Source organism: Oryza glaberrima, chromosome 9 (genome assembly GCF_000147395.1).
Source record: "Oryza glaberrima chromosome 9, OglaRS2, whole genome shotgun sequence".
Taxonomy (NCBI): Eukaryota; Viridiplantae; Streptophyta; class Magnoliopsida; order Poales; family Poaceae; genus Oryza; species Oryza glaberrima.
The window spans coordinates 17,534,460-17,550,085 of record NC_068334.1 but is presented as its reverse complement, the minus strand read 5'-3'; the positions used below and the strand labels follow the sequence as shown (position 1 = coordinate 17,550,085).

Sequence of the window (15,626 nt, the reverse complement as noted above, 5' to 3'; positions counted from 1 at the left end):
TGGATTTCAATCCTATATAAAAAAAGTAGGAAGTCGTTTATTTCCCAATCATTTTCATTGAAATTCGTAGGATATCCTAAGACTTTGGAGAAAAGTTTGAAGAAGCTTCAACATGTCTCTTATCCGATTAATGCATTTTTCATGTTGTCTACTCAAACAATCATTCTTGTATGTTTTGAGCTTATCCTTCCTATTTCTCTAATTTTTTCAATCCCGTGTTTAAAAAGAGACCTAAACATGAAGTATTTATGGAGCTCGATTTATCTTAAGATATCATACGCATACACTGCCACCATTGCTGGTCGCTTCGCTTTCGACATTTCGGTAGGTTCACCGACGGCGAGAAATGATTGACACATGCACATCAACGGATGAGATCGGGCACACAAAGCACAGTGATAATGTACTCTCAGAACGTGACACACCCATATATACACGACGAACCGATCAAAACAACAACACACAAGACGGTAGGTTCACCGACGGCGAGAAATGGTTGGCACACGGCCATGAACGGCTGAGATCGCACACACATAGAGACAGACAATGTACTCTCAGAAACGCACCCATTACACGATGAAAACCAATCAAACACGAAAAAAAAAAGCACAAAAGACCGACAAACAACGCCTGCGACGACGGAGGCATGTGGGGGCCAGAGAGGGGCACCGCGTCACTGACGCTGGGCCCCACCGCCCTCGATGACAAACTCTTTTATTTAGCCCCACGTCACGCGTACCCACACACACCTACGGAGTCGAGTACTACCACTCCAGCTCACTCAACTCATCACTCGCTACACGCACACGTACGTACAACTCCGGCGAGTCGCCGGCGGCGGCGGCGCGCGCGGGCCATGCATGTACTCCACGGTGTACGACGACGGCGAGCCAGCCTTCCCCGGCATGCACTCACTCGCTGGCCTTCTCGGCCTCCGGCTCCGCGACCGGCGCCGCCTCCTCCACCTTCACCTCCTCGGCGGCCGGCGCTGGCGCCGCCTCCTCCTCCTTCACCTCCTCGGCCACCGGCGCCTCCGGCTCGGCCTCCTTGGCCTCCGCCTCGGCGGCGGCGGCGGGCTCCGGCGCCACCTCCTCCTTGGCAGGCTCGGCCTCCGGCTCGGCCGGCTCGGGCTCGGCCTCCTTCACCTCCTCCGCCGCCGGCTCGGCCGCAGCTGGCTCCGCCTCCTTGGTCTCCGCCACCTCGGCCTCGGCGGGCGCCGCCTCCTCGGCCACAACCTCGGCCGGCGCCGCCGGCGTCTCCTCCTTCGGCGCCTCCACCTCGGCGGCGGCGGCCGCCGGCGTCGCCTCCACTGGCGCCTCCTCGGCCAGCACGGTGGTCGGGGTCTCAACCTACACATCGATCCGCGCGACGAGATCAGCACAACACGATGATCAATCAGCAAGATCACATAATTTTCACATATTTTCCTAGCCTAATCAATAATTAACCATTTTCAATGATGATTAACAAGCAGATCAACGAGCTAATTAATTACCTCTACGGTGGCCATTGATGTCGATGAGGAGGTGTGCTTACTAATACACCGAGAGAAAAGTATATATGTGTGTGTATAGTAGAGTGGTCAGCTAGAGGAGCAAGAGAGCTAAACTGATCAAGTGTCCAGCTCAGTTTGTGTGTGTGGAGCTTTGCACTGAGGTGGAGGGCTATATATAGTGCCCTCACAAGGGTCAGAATGGGAAAAACACACCATGCCCAAAGGATTAAAATAATTCAGGATTAAGCTCAACTTGTAACTCCCATCCATCTCATGCAAATTCATGATCAGGAATCTTTGGTACATGTACTACATGTCATGCAAGAATGCAACCAAAAGTTGGCCATGAGTCATGGCACATGGAAAGTGTCCAAAAGGGTGCAACAGTGCAGGGAGTACTGTTTGTTTATTTATTTCACTATATTTTCACTAACATTTGTGTGATGGATCAGAGGGATCATATCATCACAGATCCATATACATGGCATGCATACACACACAGTCACTCGGTACAGAGTTGTCACAGATGGATCGATCAGTGTGCCCAAGAAAAGGGCCAAGTGAGAGCTGGCTAACCAGCTAGCCTGGCCACAGTGGCAGCAAGTTGGAGATATAGCTTTTGAGTTGTACCCAGGTTTATCTTTCCGACGGACGGTCGGATCCCGACTCTATGAATTTGACAAATTTTGACTAAATTTTGCTCGAAAGTAGCAGTTCAGTTCTGAATTTATTAAAAAAACATTTGAAAATTGCATCAAAATATGCTTTTATCCTGCGTTGAAACCTTAAAATTCCACGGTTTTCAGCTTGTTTATGTCGAAACTATGAATCCTAGTTGTACTCCCCTGCTCCTAAATATAAATATTTCTTGCTATATAGTTGTGCATAGGTAGAAATGCTTTTGTTTATGGACGGAGAGGGTACTAACTAAGCTGTTTGTGCTCAGTGCATGCAGGGCTTTGAGGTGTACATCTCAGTGTTCCTGCACGTTCTGCCTGCGCCCCAAATCAGTCTGAGATTCGATCGAGATCTGTAAAAATTTTGATCGTGTAAAAATTTTGATCGGGGAGACGATTGAATTGATTAGGGTTTGTTTTGTACGAGATTAAATAGTGGTGGCATGAACAGAGACGGTATTGTCGGGTTAGCGTGAGGACAATGCAATTGGAACCAGTGAATGTGCCCCTGAACAGTGGCTGATGTGATTTGGGGAATTCAGCTTAGCTCACAAGGTGGCCACCTATAGGTTGATGGATATACTTTTTAGTGGGTTAGATAAGATCTTTAATTCTGTTTGTTCTGAGATATGGTTGTTATTCTACTCAATGCCTTGTTTGGGACATGCCTGATAATTTTACAAGAATCATATATTGTTTCATGTGGCATCAAAGTCTTCCTTTTCTTTTCATTTTCAAGATAATGGAAATAACTTGTGCGTGATGTTTTGCTGAAGTAAATGTTATTAAAACGAGACCAAGAATGACGCGAGAAGTATTAAAACCGATCAACTATACTTATTTACTCAGAGGATTCATTATTTCTTTTGAGTACATTTTTTTTAAACGAATCAGCGAGCCGCCAATTTCATTGAATAGAGAAGGAGTAAACTGTACAGTCTTCTGAGTACATTTTGAAATTCCCCATTTGATCAACACCATTACAACTAGCATCCTGTGCCTGGTTAAGTGGTTGCATGTGTGATGCTTGAGAGTTCATCAGCCACAATAATTACAGCAAATGGAGACCTCTATAAACTTTGGAGTTCGTCCTCTTTGCTTTAGACGCCTTTATTGAAAAGCTAGCATAGAAATATGCAAAGACGATTGTACAACACCTCAGGAGTAGTTGTCCGTAGATCAACTTTGTCTTGCAAAAATAAAGAGAAAGGCAAGAGGGATATCATCAGCAAGACAGCGAGATCAGAGCCGTCTGCAGTAGCACTACATTGCCGTGGGGGCACAATGCCACATCATTGTCACCGGCAAACAAGCATATCTAGTAATGCATAATGGTGATGCATAATGTTAGCTGCTCAAGGTGTTTCATCTACTATGCCTTTTTTCTTTCTCTCAATCGATCGGCACAGCTCCTGCCATAAGTGTTCAAGAAGGAAAAATGATGTTTCACAAAAAAAAAAGGGAAGGCTAAATACCCTTTGATTTCATACATACCAAAATCCAGATCACGATTTCGCTTAACTTATCTAAGATGATGCGCGGTTCTCTTGCGTATTCTCTGAGAAAAGAAAAAAAAGAAGAAAGAGATAAATCTTTGTGCATGGTGATTTCAAATGTTCAACAGGAACTCCTCTTCCACTGCACTAGTAAAATTTTTCAAATTGATTCGTTCAGAAGTCCTAGCTAGTGGTTGCAGAGAATACTGAAGCTGGGGGCAGCTTTCTTCTCCCTGAAAAAAAAAAGAAGAAGAAAAACCCTGCTGTCTCTGTGTCGTTTTCGTTGCTTTAAACCGTCCATTTGAGATGTTGATCGAGTTGATGAATGAAGTGTACAATGATGAGCAGCTTTCGGGGGTAGAGTCCACACCGATCGTCCAACATTGCCCAGTAGGATGGCCTGTTTGGTGCCAAATCACTCGAGGAAAATGAAAATATCGACTTGGCCGGCTGTCGGTGTGGGCCCCACGTGCCACATCCAGCCGGATCCCCCGTGGCATCGCCTCTCTTTCGGCCGCCTTTTCTGCTAGGATGAGCTAATTTGTGAGACCCTCATTGATTGCTAGGCTAGATTGAGAGCGAATTTCCGCTAAAAATAATATTTGTGTTTGATCAAGAGGAGACTAAACTGCACTTTGCGTGTTGTGTTGCGATTCATGTTTTAGTTTGCACCAGGTTTAAATGGTACTTTCACTTTGCACCAATGACCAACCTAGGACGATATAGGATATAATTTTCATCAGTTCAAGGTCAATCATGATTTACCAAACCGTTTGAAATAGGACTAACTTTGTAACTCATAGTTTAACGGTTACTACGATAATAGCACGGTTACTGTAAGATATACTGTGGTTTGAAAAACTAAAAAGGTTAGCACACGTTATAACTGCGTGATAACCGTACGGTTTTGTAAACCTTGAGCTCAATTCGAAGGTAATTGGTGATAGCTCTGCCACCTCCAATTTAATTCTCTTGAGCAACCTTGATGCTACGCATGGTTACTTCCGTTTTTTTAACAAAAACAATGGTTTTGTTGTGTGCTACTTTAGAGACATTAGTTATTGATTACCTAGAGTAAAAGCATCACCAACCGTTATTCTATTTCATTTCCAAAACTGATTTTGAGGGTTTTTAGTATAAAAGTCATATCCAACATATTTCCAAAAGCCTTGCAATAGTTTTGGAGTTCCCATCGCCTTTTCTCTCTCCTTTCCGCATGAGGGCCGAAATTTCTGTTGGGAGCATGTGGGTTATTGTGATCTCTTTCTGTGCGCGTGGAAGGAAAATAACAGAAATTTCTATTGATAGTTTAACAGAAGGGTCCACTTTTTTAAATTTTTAGAGGAATGAGTTTTTTCACTTTCTATTTTTAGTTTAGGAAATCCAAAATTAAATTTCGGGAATAGATTATTGCTAATCTGTTGGTGATGCTAAGAGTTAAATGAAAAGGTTTACAAACCATGAAGTGTAGATGAAAGATTACATTCAAACCGTTTGATTTTTTGAAGAACATATACTACTATATGACAATGCCTTGTTTTCATCCTTTTGCTGCCGCGCCACATTGGTGGCCATGAAATTGCTTGCCACAAAGAACAGTGAGGCATAATTGGAGCCCATGACCCGGAAGCAGATACTGACGTGGCGGCATAGCTAGGGTCGGTGGAAAGGGCCCCACTTCACAGTGCTCCTGAATTGATTTGCTCGGGTGTTGCCCTTGTGAATGACGTGTAATGCTGCCAATATACGTGCGTCCAGGTCATCCTGCCTCTACCTCCAATTACTATAGCGGCCCTACCAGTAATTTGTAATTTGTTCATCTGCAGAAGCGACGAGGAAAATTTTATGGTAGAGTTACAAGCCTCACAGTATATTCACCAACAGTATTTTAATATCATTCCCTATCCTGTAATTTTTTATTTTTTTAATCAAAAATCAGTTTTACATGATTCCCTAATCTCATTCCCAATATTTTTTATTCCCTGTCCTACAATTATAGTCTAGGGACAAACTTCAGCTCCAATCGGAGTAATTTCCTAGGAGTCTCACCTTTTAGTTATTAAAAAGCTAATTTTAGCCAATCTCCTGAGAGATAAAAAAATTTAATCCCTCAAATTCTGTTTAGGTTCTAAAATTTTATGGATGGAATTTTGGGACACGGTTGGTCTAATATAAAATATTTATATTCCTTAATTCCTATATGTAAAGTTAGAAATGAATCACATACAAATAGAAAGATTTATGGTAGATTGGTTATTGATACTGCCAACTAACCATTTATGTAAGGCAGCGTAGTCACTTCCCCTCTATGGTTGTGGCGGTGACACCATGCCTCACTGCTCCACCTCCTTGCTGTTTATTGCTAAGTGCTAACCCGCCCATCTAATCTTAGAATCTCATGAAAATCATTGTCGACAAGTTATATCCGTAGACGGTATTTGTATAGTATGAGAATAATTGAAACCAAGGTATACGCGAGATCGAAATAAAAGAGATAGGACAAGTTCATGCCCCTTAACTGACAGGTACTCCCTCCATTAAATATGTATGACGTCGTTGATTTTTTACCAATATTTTACTATTCGTCTTATTTAATTTTTTTAAATATAAAAATGTTTACATCATTCTTAAAGAACATTTGATAATAAATCAAGTTACAATAAAATAAATGATAATTACATAATTTTTTTTAACAAGACGAATGGTCAAACGTATATCAAAAAGTTGACAACGTCATACAATAAAATATAGAGGGAGTAATAGCCATACTCCTATTGGCTAAAGCCGGTGTTACTTTTATATATCAATATCACACGAATACAATATTTGGGATGACCTAATCTATTTTCTATCGGCCTGGTGGCATCGAGCTTTTGCACATACTCAACGGCTGGTGTAGTCTTCTTCCTCTAACATAAACTTGGCGAGATTGGATGTAGTTCTAGATCCCTCATGTCGGTCTCTGTGGCTTCGACATTGGGTTTGTCTAGATCTGTATTGGCTTGTCTTCTGTCGGTGTGTTCCCTCTCATCCTAGTGGGTCTTGTATTAATAGTGAAAATCATCTTTCTATCCAAGTAGAACTCGTAGAAATAGAACATGATACAGGTTAAGGAAACCTTTTCTTTCCTGATAAGGACTCTAACACTTTCACACCTTCTATTCCGGGAAGATAATTTTCTTCTTTATCCGCTTTATTTCCTTAATTAAAGGATATTCTTGTATACTACTGTATATGGTATTTCTATTTACCGTGAACCTGTATATAGGAGATATGCTTTATCCTTGACACTACCATATTGCACTACTCTTAACTCTTCTCATCTACTAGCTAGCATAATAAATCCAATCAAGAGTTGAGATGTATTTTCCTATGTTTGCCTTTTCTCTAGACATTAGGTGAAGTCAACACAACTATATATACGACGTACTTGCTCAGATGTAATTAAGGGCCTGTTTAGCATAGCTTCAGCTCCAGCTCCACCCCTCCTGGAGCTGGAGCTCAGCCAAACAGTTTCAGCTCCATCAAAACTGGGAGTGGAGCTGGGCGGAGCTCTCTCACAAAATGAACTAGAGAGGTGGAGCTGGGTTTAGGCAGCTCCACAACTGTGGAGAGAGCTCCGCCTAGCTCCGGTTGTGGAGCTGCCTAAACCCAGCTCCACCTCTCTAGTTCATTTTGTGAAAGAGCTCCGCCCAGCTCCGCTCCCAATTTTGGTGGAGCTGAAACTGTTTGGCTGAGCTCCAGCTCCAGAAGGGGTGGAGCTAGAGCTAGAGCTGTGCTAAACAGGCCCTAAATTGACCTTGAGCTCCTGCTTAGTGTACTAAAAACTTATAATTACAAGCTTATGGCACACTGACACGTTTCCAACGTAGCCACCATTATATGTCAGTGTAGCAACTGCCTCCTGTTGCCATTGGACAATGAGTGAGCTCACTGTAAGTAGGTCATACCTACAACTACCTTATTTTCTATAGGCTTTCACAAACAAATAGATGAATCAAAATAAGTATTTCCATAGGTGATAAGAGGGAGCTTGCATGTTCTATTGAGTACTGACCGACAAGGCATAATTAGGATAACATTCTTATTTATGCCAGGGCAAAATAATGGAGTTGTCTAACGAATGATGATTGATGAATCCTTTTGTTCTTCTCTTTCTTTTTCTTTTTCCATCCATGCAGCCGTTTAATCCGTCATTTTAAGTAGTCAAACAGCTATAGATCATAGGAGTAGCAGTTAGTGGTCCAAGATGTAAGAGGGCCGTGACAACTTTGGCACACTTGGCCTAAGTCAACTGCTATAAAAACTGCTCGAAAATGAAATAGCAACTAAAGTCAGTTCTTTCAACTTAAATAGAGATTTGTGGTATTGTTTTCTAAAATTTTTAAAAAAGAAATTTGTCTGTATTTAGGATATTGAAATCATGATATTTTTTATGAGATTTGTTTTCCCTCACACACATTTATAGGTCACTGCGCCAAATCAGCACTGATGGCCCAAACCGTCAATTGTGACAGGTAAGGCTCTCGTCAGAGATGACTGATTAGTAATGACTCTACCTCACCTTTAATGGATGAAGGCCCGTCAGTGGAGGTAAATATTTGTGATGAGTAGTAACAAACACCCGACAATGAGGCTGTTCACCTGTGATGGGATGGTATTTTAGCTTGCCATCGAGGACACTTGTCTAAGGTGGGTTATAATTACAACCTAGTATCATATATGCATATGATGGGTTAAACAAAATTCAGCTCACACGCTAGTATCCGTCACTGGTGCAGATTACCGATGGAGAAAAAAAAAAGAGGGAAAAGTCCATTTTACACCCTCGAACTCTTGTGCTTGTCTAAAATACACCCCCGAACTACAAAACCGGAATAATACACCCTCGAACTGTCAATACCGGACACTTAACCCCCCAGACTGTTTTTACCGTGGTTTTTGCCACGTCGGATACCACGTCAGCCCTAGCCACGTCAGCGCAAAACATAAAATGGGCCAAGCCCATATTCTCTCCCCCTCTCTCTCTCCCTCTCTATCTCTCTCTCCCTCCCTGCCCTGTTCGTTCTCCTCTCTCACAACTGTTGGCGGCAGCGGTGGCGGCGCGGAGCTGCGAAATCGACGGCTACGGCGGCTGCGTAGAGCTGCGAGGGTGGCGGCTGCAGCGTCGGCCTGGAGCCGCGAGGGTGGTGGCGGCGGGGAGCTGGTGTGAGGCCGGCAGCGCTGCGAATCATGAGCTTGCTGCCCCTCGCGGAAGAGGCCAACCTCGCCGGAGCCATACGCGCGGGGAGGAGTCATCCCTATGCAGTGCCGCCACCGCTTGGTCAAGGACGAAGTTGAGCTCAAGCTCTGCATCCGCCGTCGCCTCGTCGAGCTCGAGTTCCACCGGCGAGCTCGATTCATGGAGAAGATGGAGTCATGGAGCTCCTGGAGGCGGCAGGAGAGGTGGACCTTTGAGCTTGTGCTCGTCGGTGGTCGGCGCGGAAGGGAAGGCTGGGGATGTGCTTGAGCTCCGTCGCCGCAACGAGTTCCCTGCTCCACGGCCACCGATCTCCTGCTCAGCTCCACCGCTGCTCTCTGTCTGGGAGGAAGAAGGCTGGAGAGAGAAAGGGAAGAGGAGATGGGGGAAGAAGAAGTGGCTACTGACGTGTGGCTCTAATTTTTATTTTTAGTTTTATTTGCTGACTAGACTTCCACATCATTGACACGTAGACAAAAACCAGCTGAAAAACCACTTGAGGGTGTAAAGTGAACGGTATTGAAAGATGGAGGGGGTGAAATATCTGGTTTTAGAGTTTTGGGTGTATTTTAGACAAGACAAAGAGTTGGAGGGTGTAAAATGGACTTATCCTAAAAAAAAGAGAACATCACAATCCGGGCTCGTTGCCATTGCATTTGTCACGATCACAAATTCACAAAGGAAGGATGGCAAGAAATACATCACACCATAAATTTATTTGCACTCTGGAAAATGATTACGAATCGACAATCTGGGCACCTCAAGAGATGCTAGGGGTAGAGGAGGGGATGGTGCTGGGACGTTGAGAGATGGCGACAGGAGCCTAGCATCGGTTCGAGCCACCATGAGGTCGAAGGCCATAAGATCAGGTGTCCCTCTGACCTCGGGAAGGTTGGATCTGCGATTCTTAGGGCGGCGGACCGTGCTTAGGAGTAGAGCCAGAATGCAATGCCGTTGGTGCTCAACAACGGTGGTGGAGACGACACTGGCGAGGCTCTTGGGGATAAAGGAGTCGACACCGGTAGGCGACACATGGGGATGGAGGAGGCGGTGTCTAGCGGTTAAATCTATGTCCCCTGACCCTGACCTCGTAGAGGATGGATCCGATGGTCGGGGGACAAAGGAGGCGACACTTGCATCATGGTGGATGGGAAAGAGGATTCAAGCCTTTAGGGGCAGAGGAGGAAGAAAGAAAGAGAGGAGGGGACGAAGGAAGAAGGGATAAGGACGAGATGGGGAGGGAGAGAGAGACTCATTAAGGGAGGGGAGTTGTTTTTATTTGATTTTTTAGGTCATTACTAACGTGTTCAAAAATACTCTCATCACATATGAGTACCTTATCCGTGACGGGTGTAAACTCAACACCTGTAACACACAAGAGATCATCTGTGACGGGTCTATATGTGAGCTCGTCAAATATGTTTTGTGCTGAGTCTCCATCACAGATGAGTCCTTCCCTATAACAGATTAACAGACCGTATCCCTAAGCTTCATCTAGAACATCATCTAGTTTCAGTGACGACAAATAGACAGTTATAGATGGGCCGATGTGGCGTAGTCGGTCGCTTATTGGACCCAGCCCACTAATCAAGCCATAAAAAGTCTTTCCTACCTTTTTTAGGGGAAGGAATAAGTACACTGAAGATCCCTCAACTTGTCATCGAGTTACAAAATCGTCATCCATTCACAAAACCGGATATATGACATCTCTCAACTTACAAAAACCGTTGAATCTAGGTCCTTTAGTGGTTTTGACCCTGGTTTTATCCTACGTGGCAGCTGAGTCAGCATGGAACCCACGTAGGACCCATATGTCAAGATGCCCACGTCAGCACCCTCTCTCTCACTCTTCTCTTCTCTGGGCAACCGGGAAAGCCGGCCGGCGAGGCGGGAGAGGAGGCGGTGGCTGCTGCAACGCGGCTGAAGGCGAGGGCGGCGGCCGGTCGCGAATGGTGTCGACAGCGATGTGTGGCCGCCGGCGGCGAAGCGGCCCCGCACGGGCGGGCGCCGCGGTGTTGGCCACGGAGGTGGAGGCGGGGAAGGGCGCCGCGGCGGTGGCCGCGGAGGTGGAGCCGTGGAGGCGGGGTCGAGCACCGTGGAGCTGGACTCGGAGCCCCGGCCTGCTCTCGCGCCGCATCCTCCCTTTCTCAGCGTCGGGAGCGTCGTCGTCGTCGTCGGGCGGCTTGTCTGGGCAAGCCGGCCGGCGCTGCTAGGGAGGAGGCCGCTGGGGCGAGGCGGGAGAGGGGGCGGCGGCGGCGTCTACGGCGCTGTGTCGCAGCCAGCGGCGAAGCGGCGCCGCGCGGGCGGGCGCCACGGCGTTGGGCGACGAGGAGAACGGCGGAGCAGGCGAGCAAGGCGGGCAGCGACCTCGCTCTCGCGTGCGGCGTCGGCGTCGTCTTCATCCTCCGCAGCGAGCTCCCAGGCGACGAGGCTGCTCATCACCCGGAGGCGCACATGGGGCACACCATCGCCGAGAGGCTCTGCAAGACGCAGGGCCAGCCGAGGAGCGCCGGCTTGTCGCCGCGGGCTGGGGATGAGAGCCAACGCCAGCGGAGGAGGCGTACGAGGGGCGGAGGGCCGCGCTGCTGCGGGCGGTGGTCGTGGGCGCGACATGTGAAAGGATTTTTTAGCTCGCCATTAAGGAATAAAGTAAGAAACGCGTACTCTCTATATAAAATGAGTACGTTCACCGACGTGAAAGGAATTTTTAGCTCGTCATTAAGAGCGAAAGAAAGTTACTTGGAATTCTTTGGTTTGTTGACAATCACGATTCATGACAAAAGAAGATTGAGAGCCTACGGGTGCACGCCAGCGCGCTGCTCTCACTGTCGTCACCCGCGTGGCCACGTCGATGGCACCGACGTCGTCGTCGACGCCGGCGGGCAGCAGGGCGCTGGGGGCGGAGGGGGTGTTCGAGTGCAAGACGTGCAACAAGTCGTTCCCGTCGCTCCAGGGGCTGGGCGGGCACCGGACAAGCCACACGCGGCTGCAGGCGAAGCTGCTGAGCGACCCCGCCGCCGCAGCGGCCGAGAGGGACAGGGCACGCATCCACGAGTGCGCCGCGTGCGCGGGGTCGAGTTCTCCATGGGGCAGGCGCTCGGCGGCCACATGCGCCGGCACAGGGGCGAGACGGGCACGACGACCGTCGTGCTCACGGCCGCCGACGTCGACGACTCGGGCGGCGCCACCGTGCCGCAGCCGCCGGAGGCCATGCTGGACCTGAACTACCCGCCGCCAGTGGCAGTTCCTCCCTCGCCGGCCGCTGCCCGCGCCCGCCGCGCGGCCGCGCCCATCTGCTCTCTGCCAGCCGCCTGTGGTCCGTGGAGAGGGGAGGAGAGAGAGGAAGAGAGATGGTGAGGGGAGGGAAGAAGAGGCTGACATGTGGGACCCACATGGGTCTCACGCTGATTGGGCTGCCACGTCAGACAAAACTAGAGTCAAAGCCAACTAGGAATCTAGTTTACACTGGTTTTGTAAATTGGGGTACGTGTTATATCCGGTTTTGCGGTTAGGGGACGATTTTGTACCTCGGTGATAAGTTGAGGGACCTCCGGTGTACTTTTTCCTTAGGGGAATGCCTAAGGTCTAAGCCATTGCTAAAGGCCAATCTTCGATGTCATCAAATTAAAGCCCATGGGCCATAGATATAGGAGGACTTTTGGCCCACTCGGCCAGCTTCCGCTGCGGCCCTGCCTGCCTGCCTGCCTCTTGAACCGCGTGGCGCCGCCGCCGCCGCCGCCGGGATTCACAAAACCAACGGAGCATACGGACTAGAATCGCCGCCGCTCGCCGCGGGGACCAATGGAGCGCGCAGTGCGGGAGCTGTGGGCGGAGTCGCGGGACCTGCTGGGCCTCCACTCCCCGGACGACGCCGCCGCCGCCGACGTCGCGATGCCCCGCGCCGAGATGCCCCCGACGCCGCTCGCGTTCCTCCGCGACCACGTCTCGCCGGGGCGCCCGCTCCTCGTGTCCTCCGCCGCCACCAGCCACTGGCCGGCCGCCTCGCTGTGGCCGACCGACTCCTACCTCACCGACGCGCTCCGCTCCACCGCCGTCTCGCTCCACCTCACCCCCGACGGCCGCGCCGACGCCCTCGCCCCGCACCCGCGCCCGAGCCACCCCGGCGCCAAGTGCTTCGCCTCCGCGCACGTCCGCCAGGTCGACTTCCCCACCGCCGTGCGCCTCATCCGGAGCTACGATCTGGCCTCCGGCCTGGTGGCCTACGCGCAGCAGCAGGACGACTGCCTGCGCGGGGAGTACGCCGCCGTCGCCGGCGACGTGGACGCGCACGTGCCCTGGGCCAGCGACGCGCTCGGCTGCCTCCCCGAGGCCGTCAACCTCTGGATCGGCAGCGCCTGCTCCCAGACCTCCTTCCACAAGGACCACTACGACAACATCTACGTCGTCGTCTCCGGCGAGAAGCACTTCCTCCTCTTGCCCCCCACCGAGCACCACCGCCTCTACGTCCGCGACTACCCCGCCGCCCACTACGCCGCGGAAGATGAAGCGGAGCTGAGGCTTAAGCTGGAGCTGGAGGAGCCCGAGAGGATCGTGCCATGGAGCAGCGTTGACCCCTACCCGCCGTCGCCGGAGGAGGCGGCCGCGCAGGCGTCATCCTTCCCGCTCTACTTCGAGGGGCCGAGGCCGATCCGCTGCACGGTGCGCGCCGGCGAGATGCTCTACTTGCCGAGCATGTGGTTTCACCATGTGAGCCAGAGCCCCGGGCCGAACGGGCTCACCATTGCAGTGAACTACTGGTATGACATGCAGTTTGACATTAAGTATGCCTACTTCAACTTCTTGAGGTCATTGGAGATCGATGGTAGTTCGTCGAAAAAGACGGATGCTTTGGAAGACGATCTCGAGGAGACGAATGATTGAATTGAAATTTTTGCGGTAATTCTGGATCTATGCAGAATATAACTTGATTCAATTGTTGTGACTTGTGAGCATTGTCAGTTTAATGTTTTGGAGGCAGAGGTCAGGGCATAGATCTTGATAACCTGTGTTTATGTTGTACCAATTTTCAGGGCCAAATGGCTTATCAGGTTTGATTTAGTTTCAGAGTCAACATATTGATGTCAACTTTAAAATTTTTTATTCAGATATAGGAAGGTGAATTTTGTCTAAGATTTACTCTCCACTAGTCATGCTTACATTATGCAGGTCTGAGAAATGGCCATCTTATGTGAATTATGCATGTTTTAGTGCCAGATGGATCAGATGTTGACAGAATGAATATCAAGCAATTACATCTTCTGAATCTGTGAGTGTTGTGTCCGGTATCATAAACTTGCTGCCAACTCTAGATTGCAAATACATACTATATTCATCTTTACTCCTATTTATGAGAACTAGTTTAATTTCAATTCCTAGACATGGTCTTTTGTTTACCTGTTGTTGTGATAACATATTGTCATCCTTATTACTGAACAAGTGAACATGCAATGCTTTCTATTACTCAACAATCAGATAATTCACTGTGCAATTTCCAGAACTGTTAGTTTTATTCCCAAATGTAGGATTTCACGAGCATTCCGCACAACATTTCCATTTGTTCAGCTAGCTTGTGTGATATGTAAAGTACAGTATTACAACCTCCTGGTTTCTGCCGTGTGCCAATAATAACTAGCAAATGAAATAGCTCAATCCAGAATAAGAATGCAATGACAAAATTATAAATAGTAGACATGTAAAAAAAAATATTGCTGCAAAACTGTTGTGCTTCAGGCTGCCTTGGCCAGCTCCCTGTCCACAGCCACCTTGAGGAAGCTGCCTTCCTCCACCACCATCTGAACAGGCAGGAACCCGAGCCCATTGGCGACGGCGAGCATCACCTCCTTCATCTCGGCCCGGAACTCCTTCAAGTCCACCGTGCCATTGCCGTCGTGGTCGAACCGCGCATACAAGCCACGGTACATCTCCACGAGTTCATCGGAGCTCATGGCGGCCTCATCAACACCGAAATGCTTCTCAAGGACCCTGAGGCTCATGAGCTCCTTTGCCATCTCCGAGTAGGAGAGGAGGCCGTCACGGTTGGTGTCGAGGGCGGCGAACCGGCCATCGACGGAGGAGTTGAAGGCGCCCTCGTCCTCGACGAAGCTCCTGATGGTCTTGCCGTCAAGGATTTCTACACTCATGTTGCCGGCTCTACAAAATGTGGCGGTCTCAGAGATGTTTTTGGTGTGTAGCAGATGAGTGCTACAAAATGTGGTTGTATCAGAGATGTTTGTGTCTTTGTTCTAGTACTTTGGTTTGAGCAAATGTTGAGCTTGTAACTTCTACTTATATAGAGAGGCGTAGCAGCTGGTTTTGGAGCCACTATGACCGGCAACATGGTATGGGGCATTTCCAGTGCAATGTTCCCAACCCCTACTGCCTTCGGCGTTGTTGATGATTTTACACTTTCAAATGGAAGATTCGGCTGTGTACTTGTGTGCTACGCCATGATTTGCCTCTAAACCAATGGATGTGTTAGCACCTGGTTTCATTAAAAGCGGCAAAAATGATGGACGACGATGCCTTAAGAAGTCGGTGGTTAGATGCACCGGTAAAGCCTAGCCCACTGGTATTGACGCCCGCGTTTTCTGCTGGACTCGTGACCACAAGAGTCAATCCCGGTTGGACTCTGCTGGATTCTGATAGTGTTTGCTTGCCAGTTTTCAATTGGAATGTCTAGATTCTACCATGTCGGCTGATAATTATAGATTAACCCTTTT

The 15,626-nt window shown here is 48.6% G+C and overlaps 3 protein-coding genes and 1 pseudogene across 3 annotated transcripts; 2 read left to right on the top strand and 2 right to left on the bottom strand.

Moving 5' to 3' along the window:
• Positions 1–534: 534 nt before the first annotated feature.
• Positions 535–1,659, bottom strand: LOC127783592 (uncharacterized). The gene is made up of 2 exons (XM_052310779.1): positions 1,496–1,659; positions 535–1,349 (listed from the first exon to the last, which is right to left on the bottom strand). Exons 1-2 carry the CDS (start codon positions 1,508–1,510, stop codon positions 912–914), a joined length of 453 nt encoding a protein of 150 aa, XP_052166739.1. The 5' UTR covers positions 1,511–1,659; the 3' UTR covers positions 535–911.
• A 9,702-nt stretch (positions 1,660–11,361) lies between these two features.
• LOC127783808 (zinc finger protein ZAT3-like) lies at positions 11,362–12,358 on the top strand (annotated as a pseudogene).
• Positions 12,171–14,965, top strand: LOC127784823 (lysine-specific demethylase JMJ32). Its single transcript, XM_052312215.1, has 2 exons — positions 12,171–14,173; positions 14,638–14,965. Exon 1 carries the CDS (start codon positions 12,709–12,711, stop codon positions 13,786–13,788), a length of 1,080 nt encoding a protein of 359 aa, XP_052168175.1. The 5' UTR covers positions 12,171–12,708; the 3' UTR covers positions 13,789–14,173; positions 14,638–14,965.
• Positions 14,634–15,047, bottom strand: LOC127784826 (uncharacterized). The gene has a single exon (XM_052312218.1). The coding sequence runs from the start codon at positions 15,045–15,047 to the stop codon at positions 14,634–14,636; it is 414 nt and encodes a 137-aa protein (XP_052168178.1).
• Between the last annotated feature and the right edge of the window lie 579 nt (positions 15,048–15,626).

Coding starts and splice junctions, on each gene's coding strand:
- LOC127784823 (XM_052312215.1), top strand. CDS start 12,709: ATGGAGCGCGCAGTGCGGGAGCTGTGGGCGGAGTCGCGGGACCTGCTG.
- LOC127784826 (XM_052312218.1), bottom strand. CDS start 15,047: ATGAGTGTAGAAATCCTTGACGGCAAGACCATCAGGAGCTTCGTCGAG.